Source organism: Carcharodon carcharias, chromosome 19 (genome assembly GCF_017639515.1).
Source record: "Carcharodon carcharias isolate sCarCar2 chromosome 19, sCarCar2.pri, whole genome shotgun sequence".
Classification (NCBI taxonomy): Eukaryota; Metazoa; Chordata; class Chondrichthyes; order Lamniformes; family Lamnidae; genus Carcharodon; species Carcharodon carcharias.
Window position 1 is genome coordinate 16,155,187 of NC_054485.1, and position 16,603 is coordinate 16,171,789.

The 16,603-nt window shown below is 39.8% G+C and overlaps 1 protein-coding gene across 14 annotated transcripts in view; it reads left to right on the forward strand.

Annotated features, from left to right (window-relative positions):
• qkia (QKI, KH domain containing, RNA binding a) overlaps positions 1-16,603 on the forward strand; it is a 104,835-nt gene that overhangs the window by 36,567 nt on the left and 51,665 nt on the right. For all 14 annotated transcript variants that reach the window (XR_005946033.1, XR_005946032.1, XR_005946034.1 and 11 more), the window contains exon 2: positions 1,069-1,211. Coding sequence is in view for 11 of the 14 variants with exons in the window: in XM_041212949.1 (XP_041068883.1) it covers positions 1,069-1,211 (143 nt within the window). In the remaining 3 variants the exon portion in view is untranslated. The remainder of the gene's footprint in view (positions 1-1,068; positions 1,212-16,603) is intronic.

Here is a 16,603-nt window from a genome sequence, read left to right on the forward strand (position 1 = left end):
CCTTTATTATATTCCATTTGGGACTTTGTGTATTGACTCCAGGTATCAGGCTCACCATATTGAATAAAGATATTAAAAATATCTTTGAGATCAGTATTTAGACTAGCCTTTTTTAAATGTTTTTTTTACCATTTTAAGGATATTTTTCATCTCTGACAGCTTCCTGTCTTTACAATTGTTTGGTTTCCATGGGCTACCAAGCGACTGATAGATTTTGCTAGCTCTTGTTGCTCAAAAAATTGACTTTTAACTTTGTAGATCTGTTTCTAGCATCACACAGACAACTCCCACAGACAACTGCCTCATTGTATTCCTTTTCCTAAATGCAACCTACTTTTAAGTACCCCAGTCAGTTTTGTTATGGCTGACTTGACTTGTTGAAGGTACTATTGAGGTAATATCCAAATTGTCCAGAGGTGGCTTGTTCTAGAATAAGTTACCCACCCAACTGTTGTATTGTGTGTGGGCAAGTAGTATTTGTAAAACCATTTCCTTAATGTTGCATTATTTTAATTACATTGTACGGAACACCAGTGATTTAACAGCACCCTTTAAGCGTACATCACAAATGAACCCTGTTTACAGATTTAGCCACTTGTCTAGGGTAGATTGTTGCAACCTTCACTAGTGACTCTCTTTATTTAATTGTTGCTTTTTAAAAGCACTGTATTAATCTCATGAGTGTTAGATTTTCCATTGGGGTTAAAACAATTGCAATTTTTCTCAAGAATTTGAGCTGTGTTCTATTCTGTCCTTGCTCTAGTTGTCTTCATCCATTGCAAGTTTTCCTAGAGTTATAAGAACGTGAAACTTTTAGCTGCATTGTATGAAAACCACTTCCCGTCACCTCTCTGGAGATTTGGTCCTGCTGGGATTGTTAATGGGAAAGCTGTTGGGAGTATAAATTAGGGCATGGTTCCACCATACAGTATTTTTGTACATAATCTGTAACTGGAAAATCAATTCAGCTTTGTAAAGGCCTGAGATTTGTTGCCTCTGAACACTTGCATTCAAACTTTGTTTCTGAACTTTTCCTTTGAGTAGTTGAAATCTCCTGTTTTTTTACAGAAATAAGCAGAGTACGAAAGGACATGTATACTGATACAATGAATGGCCTTGTAGACAAGCTGCCAATGGACCTACCAGACCCCATAGGACCTATTATGCAGTTACAGGAAAAACTGTTTGTGCCTGTGAAAGAATATCCAGATGTGAGTATCCTTTTTTAATTTTTTTTTGAGAAACTTTGATTTCATAGAAGTCATAGAATGTTTAACATGTTTTCAAAGTAGCAACCTGCCTTCATAAACAGGGCATAAACTGAAGCAGAAGAAAAATCTGAAGTTGCATTTTGCTAAATTTAATACACAATTTTATAAAAAAATAACCTCTGTGAAATTCAAACTATAAAAATATACTCAGTCCTATTTTAGTTGTTGATACACTGGTTTTATAAGTTTCAGTTCCTGATTTGCACATTGTAAACACCCAAATGAAAAGTAGCTGGTGCCAGATTTTTCTGCACTCTAAATCGCACTCAGCTGCATCCAATGATAGCTATGATGTGCACTCTTTTGTTTCGTTCTTGTGGGGTAGGCAGGATTTCTCCATACCTCTCTACATGTAAAATACTGACATTCTGTTTTGTCTTGCAATGATTTTGGTTGTAAATTATATCCATAAGTTAAAATGCTGAGAGTGGACATTTTGTCTCGATGCCGATTTGAATGTAATGGGAGAAGGAAAAGAGCCATGAGAACCTGGTGATTGGATAAAGCACCAATGAAATGAATTAAAAGATGGCTAGAGAAGTGATCTTGAGAGGGCTACAACATCTGCTGAAGGGATGAATGTAGTGGCAGAGAGGGAAATGGCTTGTGGAATCACACAGAATTAGAGTCCATAGATCCGACTGCTGCTTTTTTTATTAATTCATTCATGGGATGTGGGTGTCGCCGACAAGGCCGTCATTTATTGTCCATCCCTGATTGCCCTAGAGAAGGTGGTGGTGACCTGCCGCCTTGAATACAGGTGAGTAATTTTGCCATTTCAGAGAGCAGCTAAGCTTCAATTAATTTAAATTCTCCAGCTGGTGTGTTTGGATTTGAACTCCTGTCTCTAGATCATTAGTCCATGCTTCTGGATTACTAGTCCAGTAGCACAACCACTATGCTACCAAACATCCACTGGATTATTTCTTTCCAAAAAGGAAAGGTGTTGGAAGAGCCTCCCAGATATGAGTTTTATAGTGAAGTCATGGGTTATTGAAGGGGAGAGAAGCAAAATAATACTAAATTTCTTTGAGATAGGTTAGCAATGGCACAGATGTGCGTTCTACTTCAGATAAGCACCATTGTCTCGAGGATAGAGGACTAAAATTGGAGTCATCAAAGGCAAGACATAGGAAATGGTAACTACTTGATTGGAATTGTGGAAGAATGTGTATTTTTTTTTAAAAAACTAATAAAGGATTTAAAGAAACCAGATTTAATTGCATTGCTGAAGGGCATAGAGGCAATCAAGATTCAATGATTCAGCACTCAAATTTCCTCAAACCCTATACAGTCCAATCAATAGCTATCAATGGGAGTGGATAATATTTTGTATAGTGAGTAGAGGAGCTTCCACATGAACATTATGGAAGGACAAACCCCTGGAAACCCTGAAATCATGGTTTCTCAATTGACTATAAAAATGAAATTAAAATGAACTTGGAGACCCATGCATGTACATTTTTGGGGATGCCATACATTGGTGACAACTTTATCTGTGTTGATTGTAGGCAATTTTTCTTTTGAAATTAAGCGGACAGCAAGAAGCATCAGAGTCATTGGTAACTTTAGGTCATTGCTTCCCCACAGAACTGATTTCATACCTCGGCTTTTTTCTCCCCTTGTCTAGTCTCTTCCCACCGATATCTGAGATTCTTCTGATTCCCTCTGGCACTTTAACAGCTTCCAGTTTCCTGGCCCTGTCTCCTTTTCACTGTGGGCATCCAATCGCTCTACATCACCATTCCCCACCGGGGCGGCCTGAGGGTTCTCCACATGTTCCTTGAACAGAGCCGGTGCCTGTCGTCGTCCACCTTGCTGAGCTTGTTCTCACATTGAGCAACGTATTTTCTCTAAATTAAAGATGGTGTTATGGAAACCCATATGGCCCACAGATGTGTCTGCCTCTGTGGGATATGTAGAACTTTCTTTGTTGCAGCCCCTCTTGAATTTTCTCCCTAGCCTTGTTTTCCGGTGCATCAGTGCTGTTTCCTGCTGTTGCCCTGAACTGGACAATTTCATCAGCTTCCAATTTCCTCCTTTCCAATTCTCTCCACCACCGCCTGTTTCCAGTAAGAATTCTCTTCCATGCTCCATGTTTCCCTGTGTCTTTATTGTTTGTCCTGACAATGTCACCTTCTACAGTAGTTCTTCCAAATGCCTTTTTTCCTCAAGCGAGGATTCCCCTCCGTGGCTGATGGGATCCTCGGCCATTGTGTTGCATTTTCCATACTTCTCACCTCCTTCCCCCTCTGTCCCAGAACCACTTGATGGGTTCCCCTTGTCCTCCCTTTCTACCAGCTTCCACATTCAAAGAATCATTTTCTGCCACCTCCAGCATGATATCACCAAGTACATCTTTCCCTCCCCTTTTAATATTCTGCAGGGACTGATGCTTCAGTGACACTTTGGTCTACTTCTTGATCACCCAGTCCCCTTCCCATGGCAACTTCCCACACAAGTACACGTGATGCAATACCTGATTTTTTGCCTCTTCTCTCCCCACTGTACAAGGCTCCAAATGCTCCTTCCAGAAGATTTAGCAATTTACTTGTACTTTAAATTTAGCGTACTGCGTTTGCTTTTCACTACGTGGTTCCTGCTGCATTAGGAAGACCAAATGTAGATTGAGTGACTGCTTTGTGGAAGATTTCCATTCTTTCAGTGTGCATGATCTTGAGCTTCTGGTCTCCTGCCATTTTAGTTCTCCCACTCTGATCTCCTTATCCTTGGCCTCTTATTTTGTTCTAATGAAATGCGATATAGTGTCTTAACTTTTGATTACACACTTTACAGCTTCTGAACTTTGAGTGAAACCCTTTGAGATCTTCACCTCTGCCATTTTTCTAGAAAGCAGCTATTTATTCTGCCATTTCCATTTTATACCTCCTCTAGACACACCTAATATCTAACTTGTCCCATCACTATCTTTTGCTTTTCACGGTAAACCCGTTTATGCCTTAATCTCTTCTGCCTTTCACCCTATTGCAGAGCTTCCCTTTTGTTCTCACCCGCCCCCTTTCCCTGCCTCTATACTTACTTGAAACCTGTTGAAACTCTAATTTTTTCCAACTCTGTCGAAAAGTCAGTGACCTGAAACGTTAAATCTTGTTCCTCTCCCCATAGTTGTCCCCTTACCTGCTGAGTGTTTCCACAATTTTTAGTTTCTTTTCACATTTTCAGTATATGCAGTATTTTTGGTTTAATTTTGTCAATTTTTAAGTCCATGTGAAGCTGAGGTGTTTATGACTGATTGATTAATGTGGTGCATTGGGTTCTGCCAACCACTGGATTTTTACAATAAAAATAATTCCAAAAGTTTTGCAGTTACAGCAGCATCTTTGATGAAGAGTTTCTGGACCTGAGGTGAGTTCTAAGCATGATTTAAGCAAGAAATGAATCTATAAAATAGGAAAAACTTTCTGAAACAACTTATTAACAGATGAGGAAAGCATTTTACTTACGAGTTATCACTAGGAGTTACAAGCTGCAAAGCTACAGAACGATGGTGGGAGAATGCCACTAGGTGAGTTGCTCATTTGGAGAGCTGGTGCAGACACAATGGACCGAATGGCAGCCTCCTGCACTGTAACAATTCTGTGAAAGTGGGTGAGGACTGGAAGGATGTGAATATTGTGCCGATGTTAGACGTGTGAGGCAGAACTGGGAAGTTATTGACCTATTAAGTTAACATCTGTAGCAAATGTTTTAAAGCATATTATGGGATGTGTCCACATACATCTGCAGACCATGGAGGCTGCAATCGTAAATTGCTGTCATGCACTGTCAAACAGATTCCAGTAATTTTTTTTTTAAATGGGTAGTTGAGGGCAATCCAGGTGGCTATATCCTTAGCTTCATCTGTTTCTGGAAAGTAATGAAAGACCAGTTATGCAACTGAAAATGTTAAAATATAAGGTAACAATTGTGGGGTGACCACCAGTTGTGGAAGGTATCTGATAAACTGGAAGGTACAAAACATATTGGTACACTTGCAGTGGCGTAAGGTGCCAAAGAACCTTTCATGTACAGTACCGTACGAAGTTACTTTAGCACTGCATCCACTCCAATGCAGCAATATGCTGTATTCCCATTAAAGTATAAACAATTCATTGAAAGCAAACAACAGACCATTTGTTCATGCAGTCTCGCGCACAGCAAATGAAATGTTAATATATTGCTTTGATGCTGGTTGAAGGTAATTGACCAGGATAGCAGCAAACTCCCTACTTTTCAAATAGTATGTGAAATCTTATGCCCACCTGAGCAGCCAGGGCCTCCGTTTAAGGTTTCACCTGAAATATGGCATCTTTGACCATGCAGCATGCTGAGTATTGAACTGAAAGTATTGGCTTATATCATTTGCTGAAGTCCTGCAGTAGTGTTTGACCCACGAACTGTTAAATTCAGAGATTGAAACTGCTGCTACCTGAGCCAAGCTGACACTTAATCACATTATGCAGTGTGCTCAAGAGCAAGAAGGATGATTCCAAGTTGACATTGGTGGTGTAAATTCAAAAAAACATTTGCAGTGGTGGAGATTGAAAGTGTTAGTTTCAGAGCAGATAGGCATATTTTCTGAAATTTGTGAATGAATTTGATTACAGTTTCGGAAACTGCATAAATGGCCTACTTTTCACATGAACCATTGGGGAGTCAGAGACAGTTTCACTACAAGGTGAATATACATTGTTTTATGAAATAAACACTACAGATCAGGAATCAAAGGCTTAATCTTGATGTGCTGACCCTGTGCTGAGTTAACTGTTCTCAGCTGGGTCTACAAGAGGTCATTACAGTTAATAATATAACCACTTGACAGGTTGTAATCAGCTAGGATTAGTGCTCATGATCAGTGACCTCCCATTCCTAATTTTGTGTGTTTAGATGTCTGAGGACAATTTGTTTCAGCTGTGATGACCCAGATGGTTGAGTAGCTCGCTTAACACTTGCTGTTGGGCAAGGAGCCAGTAGATTACTCATGATTCTGGAGCTCGATTTCTTTTAAGTGACTGGGGGAAGAAAAAGCTCCAAACTCTGAAATATTTGAATTTCCAGCTGCTGTTTCAAATTGTAGTATTGCAAATGTTCCCTATTAATCAAATTTGGCTGATGCAAGTTTTCAAAGATTATGTTTAACTGCTGAATGTATTTTGATTTGAATTTGAAATTCAGTCCACACAAATGAGCAGAACTTCTTTTCTAGCACTCCGTAGTTCCCCACCTACCTCTCAATTCCTGGAGTTCGACTTAAATTTTTAGCCCATGCCTCCATGATAGTGTGGAGATTACAGCCTCATCCTGTTGTAAAAAGGATTCATTTCTGCTATAGTTTCTGATGGTTGGCATTCCCCAACCTCCTGAATGTAAAGCTTTGGGTAAATATCTGGAGCAGCATCACTGCACTCAGTTAAATCATTTTAAAGAAGTACTGATTGAGAACAAAATTGCTGCATTTGTAGTGACCGGCGTGATTGATGATTTAAAGGAATAGTTTCCAAAAGATTTGGTAAATATTTCCAGACAAAGGAAAGCTTGATTTAATAAGCATTCGTGCTTTGTATTTGAAATGCTGATGGCTTCATAAATTGAGCAGCTTTTTTGTATGCTGTTTGTGGAATGGAACCTGTCAGATTTTGATGAGGGATGGAAGAACCAACCATATTAACCCTTTTTGGATCAAGTGAATGGTTGGAGGCTTTGGTTTACTACCTTTTGTATAGAAATCCGTTGTAGATTTTTCAGCATTCATCTTATGCCTCTTTCAAAAGCTTTATTATATTTTATGAAAAACATGTTAATATGCTCAAGAAAGAAATGGGCAAATTGATCTTAAGTCATGAATTAGATTCAGCTAGTGTGTCCATGTTAAATTTTGTTTGCAAAATGATTTGATGAGGATATGTTTTGACAGCAATTATTTTGAAGGCTAAAAGAACAGATCTGAAGGGCACTGAAGATGGTTCAGTTTTTTTAAAGCAAAGCTGGGAATGCAGCTTTGGTCCACTTTAAATCTGGGATCGATAACCTTGCATCAACTTGCGATCAACAAATTAATTTTTTAATTGGAGATGTGTGAAAATGTAATATTTTAGCCCTATCCTCAGAGCAGAATGCTGTTCCTTCTTAACGTGTTGCAAAATGACTATGACGTAGCTTTGGTTTGGTTCATTATCAAGCAAAATGAGCCTGCCTTGCTAAATGTAATTATTGGGCATTCTGTTAATTTTGGGACATGTGGGAAACATTTTGTGCATCACCGCCTCTTGCAGAAGAGCTTGTACTACATGCTAATTATATTTGTGCTTTAAAATATTCTTAATATTCAACAAGATGTTAAATTCTTGTTAGTTGGGAGGAGGGAGTAAAGCTGCAGGGTTTTGTATGCACTGCAGACATTGTCACAGTATTTTGAGCTATATTGTTATCAGATTTATGAAGCAGCAGGTTTCCACATTCCAAGCCCAAGGTCATTTATTTCTTGCAAATGTTTCTATTATTGACTATTTCTGATCACCATATGGATTAGCTGAAATTGGACATTCTCATTAGGGTTTTGACTTCCTGCACAATTAATATATAAATTTGGTGCATTTGCCTTCAGCCTGGCGTTATACGTTTCTGAATCACCTTTTATATATTCCAGATGAAATCAATCCCGAAGAAATTGAGTTTTTCATTAAATGCTTAACCTATACACTTTAAATTGAAAATAGTCTATTTTTGGTGGAGGGAGCATTCAGAACAGCATTTGGCTCAGTACGGCAAGCTAACTGCAACTGTTTCAAACCATCTGTTTACAACTTGCATTACAACTGTAATGGTTCACTTTTCTCATTTAAGAGAAAGGAATGAACAACAGTGTGGCATGGTTAACAGTATTCAGATTCTCGTGCTATCTCAATCGCTGCAATTTGAAGATGCTTTGGGGCTCTTTGCTTTCCCATGTCCTTTTTTATAATATGATAGAGAAGGTATTCTTGAACAGATCCATGTATTACCAATGGTACTAATTTTTAAGACCATGGAATAGTTGAAGGGTTTTGGTAAAATTGTACCTTTTTCTGTCATGAGTCTCCTATGATTAGGCCAAAAAAAAGCAAAGTTTGGAATGAGTATTTTTCTTTCTCATGGGCTATAGTCCTTGCCTTCAGGAGAATCAACGCTAATTTCATTTGTTCTGAACTTTATTTTCCTGAAGACATTTGTAAGATCTTTTGCAGATCTTAATTTTGGATTTCCATCTCGAGTATGCCTACGGGTTCCTCCAGGAGTCTGTTTCCCATTGTAAAGATAAAATGGCATGAGTATTGCCAATAAGAAAGTAAAGAAAAATAGAAGTGATCAGGGACTTGGGGATCATGAGAAATGGGATAAAAAAGGATAAAATAGAATTTGGTTATCATGAGACTTAATCTGACTAATTGTGTTATGATTTTCATAACTTCTGACTTTAAAAACAAAGCCATACTTAATTGATTTCCCCCAAATAATTAATATGGCAAATTTTTTGCCTTGTTAACTTGCTTTATATTACCCATGAACTTAAAAGTTCATAATGACCAGTTCAGCTTTGGCTGTATAAAAAGCTCCAATTTCTGCTGTGCATTTTGAGCTTTGTATTGAAATAGTTTAGCTCTGTGAAGTGATGAGTGAATTTAAATTTGCTGTGGATAAATTATTAATGAGACACAAATAGTCACTTGGGAGATTGGATGTAAGGTCAAAGAAGGAGTAGCTGGTTGACTGACCTCAAACCAGTAATTCATTAATTCAGAAAAGTGAACTGCAGGGAGTTTAGCATGCTGTTGACAGGAATGGCTAATAATATTCTGTGGTGTGTATATATATAAAAAAAAAACCTGCATTTCCCCTTACAGATGTTTTGATCTTGTAGCTAATACTGGTTCTGCTTTATAACTGTATGGGATGTTCTGCATCTCATCTGCAAAAGCATACTTGACTTTACTAACCTGACAGAAATTAATGCAGACTTTACTGTTATGCTGGCTGCTGTGTCAAAACCCCCAAGCAGGTTTGTTGTCCATCTGCAAGCCTGCATGAAAAGCTGCTTTGTCATTAACTCCTGTTAAAGCAGTGATACCCGAAAGCCTGAACTCTTCCAACGCCACAGTAACTTTTGCAGTATTTTACTTCTGTCTTGAGCAGTGATCAGGAGATACCCAGTAGGACAAATTCCTTTTTGTGGTTTGCGTTTTTACTCGTCAAAGATTGTTATGATTGTGTCTTGGCCTGGGGCTTTTTGTTAAAACTAGAATTCGGCTACTAAAAGCCCTGCTTGTTCTTGGAACTTGTTTCCACCTCATGCTGTGAAAGCTTGTGGCAGAAAAATAAGGGGTGGACTTGCAATAGAAAGTTTAGAATGAGAAATTTGATGAGGTTAAGCTGGACTGGTGAGCCTTGTCCTTATTCTGCTTCTAGTGTTGGGGTTAATAGTCATTTGAGGTGAGGGACATGGATTTTTCGTAAGATGAACATATTTGGATGGGTGTAGGCTTTTCTGCTTGTCTTTGAGGTTTATCAGAACTGAAATGAAATTGTCAATTGGCATGGGGGCTAAAGTTGTGTTGCATATGGCATGTCATTTTAGATTTTATAACCTGAAGCTCTTTTACCTGTTTTTTTTGTGGTTAAAGGAATTTGCAAGTTACTGAGACTGTAAAATATATTTTTCTAATCCCTATCTAGAAAACCTTTTTTTATAATTGGTAATATGTAGTCAATGGTTTATTGACTGAAATGCATTTCCTTGTGTATTCTAGTCCCTGCTTGCATTAAGTCTGTTCCTGCAATTCCACCGCTCCACCGGCCCCCCCCCCCCCCCCCCCCCCCCCCACCCCCCAAACACACACACACAAAACCATGAACGCAGTACTTGTCTCCTCTCATTGTGTGGAATTCCTATTTTGGCACTGATTATGCTCTTGTGTGAATTTGTGGCAAATTTATTTTCCATTTCAGAAGTTGGGAAGAAAACATATACCAGCTTCACCATGAGAAAGGCCCCAGGGACAGTCACCATGTTTTATTGGCAGAGTTGGGAAATGGCATGAGGGCATTGTAAAGGTATACAATTCCTCTGGACCTTAGTGTATTGAGCATCTTGTTTGAGGTTTCATCACTTTAATGTATCTTAATTGATGATGCTGAGGGAGGGGTAGGAAGAGTAAGGAAAAGCTTGGACTGCTTTATCTGCAGTTTTAGAGAGGGGGAAGCTCCATGTCTAGCTGTTGGATTTTCATAGAGAATGCTGGAAATATTCAGGGTGGGGAGAAAAATGTTTCAGTTAATGTTTCAGGTCTGTGACTTATCAGAACTGGAAAAAACTAGAGATGTAACAGGATTTAGACAAATATATGTAGCCTGACCTCAGTAATTCCATTTTCTGTCATTATTCTGTCTTACTATTATTGAATTTCCTTGTTGCCTTAAGATATAGGATTGTGAATGTGATTCTGTACCTGCAAGCTTTGTATTCTGTTAAGCATGCAGTCTTAAACAAAACATGACAGCAAAAATGGTATAAACTCATTCCAAACATTTTTTTAACGAAGTCAATCAAGAAGTTATTAACTGCAAGTGAAATAATTGGCTGCTGCAAGTCCTACATAAAACTACTTTCTACCTAATAATCATCTTGACATAAGAACTGCAGAAAACTGGCACAAAGTTGTTTTAGATGGAGTTAAGTATTGTTATCTTCCCATACTCTACAGCCACCATTGTTGCACTTGTATCTATTCATTGTGAAGTTATGAACATGACAAGTGTTGCATTTCAGATGCTGATGCCATTCAACAGATATATTAAAAGCTAAGGAGTTGTGATCAGTAATTGCTTTTTCACAATTGAGTTTTTTCCCCTGATTATGCAAGGTTTCTTTTCAGTTAATGTTGAGATTTCTTTATTTTCCTCACCAGCAAAGTTGGAATTGATTCAGCTGGCAATTGGACCTTGGTTCCTGTTTAAATACCAATACATTTAAAGCTTTCTGTAAATGTGAAACCTTGTTTTTAAAAAAAAAAAAATTCTCTATCTTATACGCCCCCACCCAGCTGCCAAAATCAACTGCAGGGATGGCAAAACTGATTTGTTTTGAGCAGCAGTCTGATTTCATCCGGTTAACTTGTCAATAGTCAGTCATTCTTACACATTTCATAATGCACTTTTGTTTTTGTCTATCAAATATAATAGGCTAGCTAAATCAACCCTGCTTGCTAAACATATTGCTCATTAGCTAGTTTTCTTGTAGTTTTCTATTTTTAGAAAAATGTTTAATGACCCCTACCATGATGAAAGAGGAATATTGTTCAGTATTTTTATATTAGGTGGCAACTGCATTTACCATGTGTGTACATATGTAATGGAAATGAAGAATGTTAGTCACTCTCTTGCAGGCTGGCTCTCAGGAGAGTAGCTTAATGGGAGTTCTTTCCTTGAATGATTGTCCCTAGTTGTATTGCCTGATTGCAAATGGGAATTGGAAGCTGCCTGTAACATTTTGGTGTTAAATAGATGGAGTGTTGACCTGACCATGCTATCAAGACCTCAGTATGCAGATATTTTGTCACTGCAATATCATTACATCAGAATCCTGCTATTAGCACTATCAAAGTGGTATGTATGTTGGTCTTACTAAGGCCAGTGGCAGCTAGAAAACGCAGAATGGAAAGTGGGTGTTCTTCATTGCTGATCTGAGCAACAGTCACGGGTTTATTTTGAATGTGTTGCTGGCTGAGAACATCAGAACAACTTTCTATTATAATGGGGGAAGGGTGAACAAAGTTGGCCTTTGGGATGAAGGGGTTGCCTGATGATTAAATTGGGGTCGTATTCTCTGGACTTCAGAAGAATGAGGGGCAATCTCTTTGATGCTTACAAGATTCTGAAGGGGCTTGAACGGATAGATGCTGAGAGATTTTCTGTTGGTAAATCTAGAGTCCCTTGGGCACAGTGTCAGGATAAGGCTGATTATTTAGAACTGAGATAAAATTGTTTCCCTCAAAAGGGTTGTAAATCTTTGGGAAACAAAAACAAAAATACCTGGAAAGACTCAGCAGGTCTGGCAGCATCTGCAGAGAGGAGCACAGTTAACGTTTCGAGTCCGAATGACCCTTCAACAGAACTGAAGGTTCGTTCGGACTCGAAACGTTAACTGTGCTCCTCTCTGCAGATGCTGCCAGACCTGCTGAGTCTTTCCAGGTATTTTTGTTTTTGTTTTGGATTTCCAGCATCCGCAATTTTTTGCTTTTATATAGGTCTTTGGGATTTCTCCAACCCAGATGGTTGTGGATACTCAATTGTTGAATACATTTGAGGCTAGGGATGGACTGATTTTCGGTGTCGTAGGGAATCGAGGGATATGGGAAGCAGGCGGGAAAATGGAGTTGAAGCCCATGACCGTATTGAATGGCAGAGCCAACTTGACCTGCTATATGGTCCACTCCTTGTTGAGAAAGCACTGGGGGGACTATAGACTCTGCAAACTCCTGGGTAATTCAAAAAAGGTACAAAGCTCAAACATATTCCTTTTGTTTGCAGAGAGCAGGTCCCTGTGTATGAATTTCACTTAGCAAGTGTAAATGAGCCATGCTACAAGCTCAACTGATTATATTCAATTGGCTGTTAGTGTAGCTATTCATGCACTTGGTTGTTCAAGTGTTTCCCAATCGTGGAATTACATCTAACGGTAAACATTTTGTGTTGGATTTTGCAAGTGCAGGCTGGTTGATTACAACCTGTACTCTGTCTATTGGGACAACCAAAGGAACGTATGTTTGATTCCATCAGCTAATTGTTGGGACGTATGACCTATATACCTGGCATCATGCAAGCACTGGAATTCACACATGACACTGCTCAATTGTGCAGTAGGGACAACGTCTTTGTGTTGGCCCACCGTGGTCCACCTACTTCAGTGGGTACTTGGAGCTTAAGGTCTTCTCACAAGTGGAAGGAATCAATCACTCCAAGCTGCAGCAAATATGGCAGAAACTGTCATACCTGAGTGGGACTCCTGAGCCACACCAGGTGATGCTTAACAGAGTTGTCCACCACAGTGATACCAACATTTTACAAAGGCTGCTACTTAACTTTTTTGTAGGTCTGTGCATCTTAATAGAAAGGGAAAGACAATGAGGACTAATGAATTTCATATACAGGGGAACAAATAGATAGTGACTGTTTCCACTGAACATTTATTTAATCTTGGAAAGCTAGTATTCTGATGTAATAAATTAGTGTATGTAAAAAGTCTCAGGAATTGATAGTTCAGAATATTCTAGAATAAATGAATGCCAGAAGGGAGAGAAAATGTCACGGTAGCATAAATATGAATTTTGTGCAGTTGGAGTCTGAAAACCTGGGTGAGTGGCTAAATTGCAGTTGTCAAAGGATTTTTCACAAGCATGATTCAACTTGAGAGGCTGACAGAATTTCCATAGCACTGTAATCTTATTATATTCACTCTGTAGCTGTATCCTGCATTGCCTCAGTGAGGCCACAGCATCCTTATCTGTAAAGAAGAGGAAAAAGACATTTAAATTGATCTGATCTTGGGAATGATGAAATTGTTGGATTTTAATACATAGCAAATGCTCAGTGCCATCTTGTGCTTTAGCTTCATATGTATATTTACTGTGAACAGGGTTCAGCTTCTATTTTACTTGGAACATTATTTGTGAAAGGTGTTTTGAGTACACCCATTTAAAGTGGGTCACTGAATTTATAAATAGCGGACAAAAATACATTACAGTCACCGCATTCACACTTCGTGCTGAGGAGAACTTGCCATTAAATTGTACTTTATAATGAACTAAAATATTTTCAAAAAAAAAAGCTTTTCATCATTAAAACTAATCCTTAGTGTAGGTCTGAATTCCGGCATATGTTAGGTGTTTCAGATACTTTTTGTTCAGTGTGACAAAGTAGGCCTTTCCTGTATTTCACCTCCGTTCATGTTCATTTTTCATGCTCATGTTTATCTCCAAAGGTTAAATTAAAAGCTGTTTGATTTACTAGTTGAAACTGTAAATCCACTGTTTTATTTTTTAAATATGTAATTGGGCACTCGTTCCCAATGATTTGTTATTAGTTTGTATTAGTGTTGCTGAACTTGCAGAAGGTACATTGTATATTTCCTCATTTGTACAGTAATTTAACAATGCAAATTTGAGGTGCATTCAGGTTAGGAACAGCACAGTTGGACAGGGGTGTACATGGACTCGTTTTCTCTCTCTCTCTCTCTCTCTCTCTCTCTCTCTCTCTCTCTCTCTCCCCCCCCCCCCACCCCACCGTTTTTGGGTTTGATTTGTTTTTCACCTTTTGCACATTTAGGTTCCAATGTCACTGTCATCAGTCTATTTCTCTTACCCTCAGGCTAATTGACCACATGATTAGGCCAGGTTGATTGATTGAGAAATTAGGCTACAGGTTACCTATAACAATGGGCATGAGATGCCTGAGTGGTGATAGCACTTATTTACTTGGCATTCAGTATCTCTAACATTGGGTTTCCCCAGCCAAGTGGAGTTTTAGAGTGCGCAGGGAGTTAATTCACCTGAAATTGACTTTGGGTCAGAATTCTGACTTCATCCTGCCCTCTTTGGCTTTCTGTGGGTTGAGTTATGAATCCTGTGGGGGAACCCCCTTGTGTCTAGTGGGAAATCATTGAGCCAAAGGCAGTTAGCCTTTTTAACCCTGGATTCCTTTTTCCCCAGCAGCATGTGTTTCACTCTATGTGCACCTTGCCAGGGTCACTGAGGTGGGTGAGCAGTAGGGAAAGTTTCTTCAACGAAACTGATAAAAGTCTTCTGAGTTTGTCAGTGAAACTTAAGAGCTCCAGTCATGGGTGAGAGGCAGCTGTTCAGAGTACCACTTCTAAGGATTTGACAGCTGATTGCCAAATTCATGAAAGGCACTTTATTGGTCTTGCACTTCACTCACCTTTTAGCTGCACTGCTGTCAGCCTTCAACGTGGTGTGGGAGCAGCTCATGGAGCTCCACCTTTCGCCTCTGCTGAGGGGCAAGAGCAGAAGCCACACCACCGTCATCCAGCAGGAGCAGCAGCAGTGCCTGTTGCTGCCTTAGCTGCATGCCCCTCCACAGTACAGAGGATGGACACTCAGCTGGAAAGAGGTGAGGTCCCCCAACACAGTCTTACAAGCAGAAGATCAGCGCGCCCTCTCCATGTCTGAGCACCAGTGCTTTGGGAGAGACGGGCTTTGATGGCGTCTAGAGCAAGACTTTCTGAATGCAGTTGGTAGGGCTCGTATTGCCAATGGCCACCAGTGTGCCTGTTGTTGGGAGGGCCACAGAACCCTGGTGTGCCCCCCACCCCCCCCCCCCCCAACCCCGACCCACCAGGTCTCTGCCTTTCACCAAGTTGTTTGCTGTCCTCTTGCAAAGCGAGAAAGCAGGGGTGTGTTTATTCTTAATGGCTTGTGTGGAAAGGAGGGAAAGATGCCTTTTTTTATTTGGTGGGTGACTAGGCATCCGTGAAGGAGGGCAACAGGTGAGGCTCAGTGTTGACTGCTCGGATGGTGATGCAAGGAGAGGAATGATTGGAGCTGCAAGGTTGACCTGAAGGGTGCTGTTCAGGGAATGTCGAACAAATCGGTGTGGGACTTGGCATCTGACAACATTATGCCACTTGCCTGTCACACCTGCCTGATGTGTATCATCCTGCTGCACTATCTTCAGATTGAAGATTGTTGCTCACTTTCTCAGTCACTTCCATCTACACCTCTGCTTGCTTCAAGAGGTTGTCCTCGTCCTCCTTGGGAGAGCTTACCTTGTAGATCCCACGGGATCTCCTGCTAAGATTTAGATATCTGGGAGCAGCCTTCTCTGTTCTTCTGGTTGGAGCAACCTCAAAAATCAAATGTTGGTGAGCCCTTGTAGTCCATGCTGTGACCCCATTAATTAGAAATCCTTTGAAGGGATGAGCATATCACCCAACTCACCCTCTGGCCGGAGAGCCTGGAGGTAAGGTGCTATAATGCCATTGGTTCTCAATGCCCCTGCCAACTTTGAGGCTTTAAATCCACAAAATTCTGTCCATTGTGTTAAATTAGGCCTGACTTGAGGTTGTAGTCCTGGAGATCATAATATAAGAGAGTAACCAAGAAATCAAGTTGGGAGTTGAGAAGAAACTTATTTACCCAAAGAGTGGTGAGAATGTGAAACTCTCTACCATTCAAGGGGAAACTAGACCAGCAACTGAGGCAAAGGAAAATAGAGGGCTACAATGGTAGACTTAAATAACTAAAGGGTGTGCTCAAGTTCGGCATAAACAGCATGGACTTGTTGGG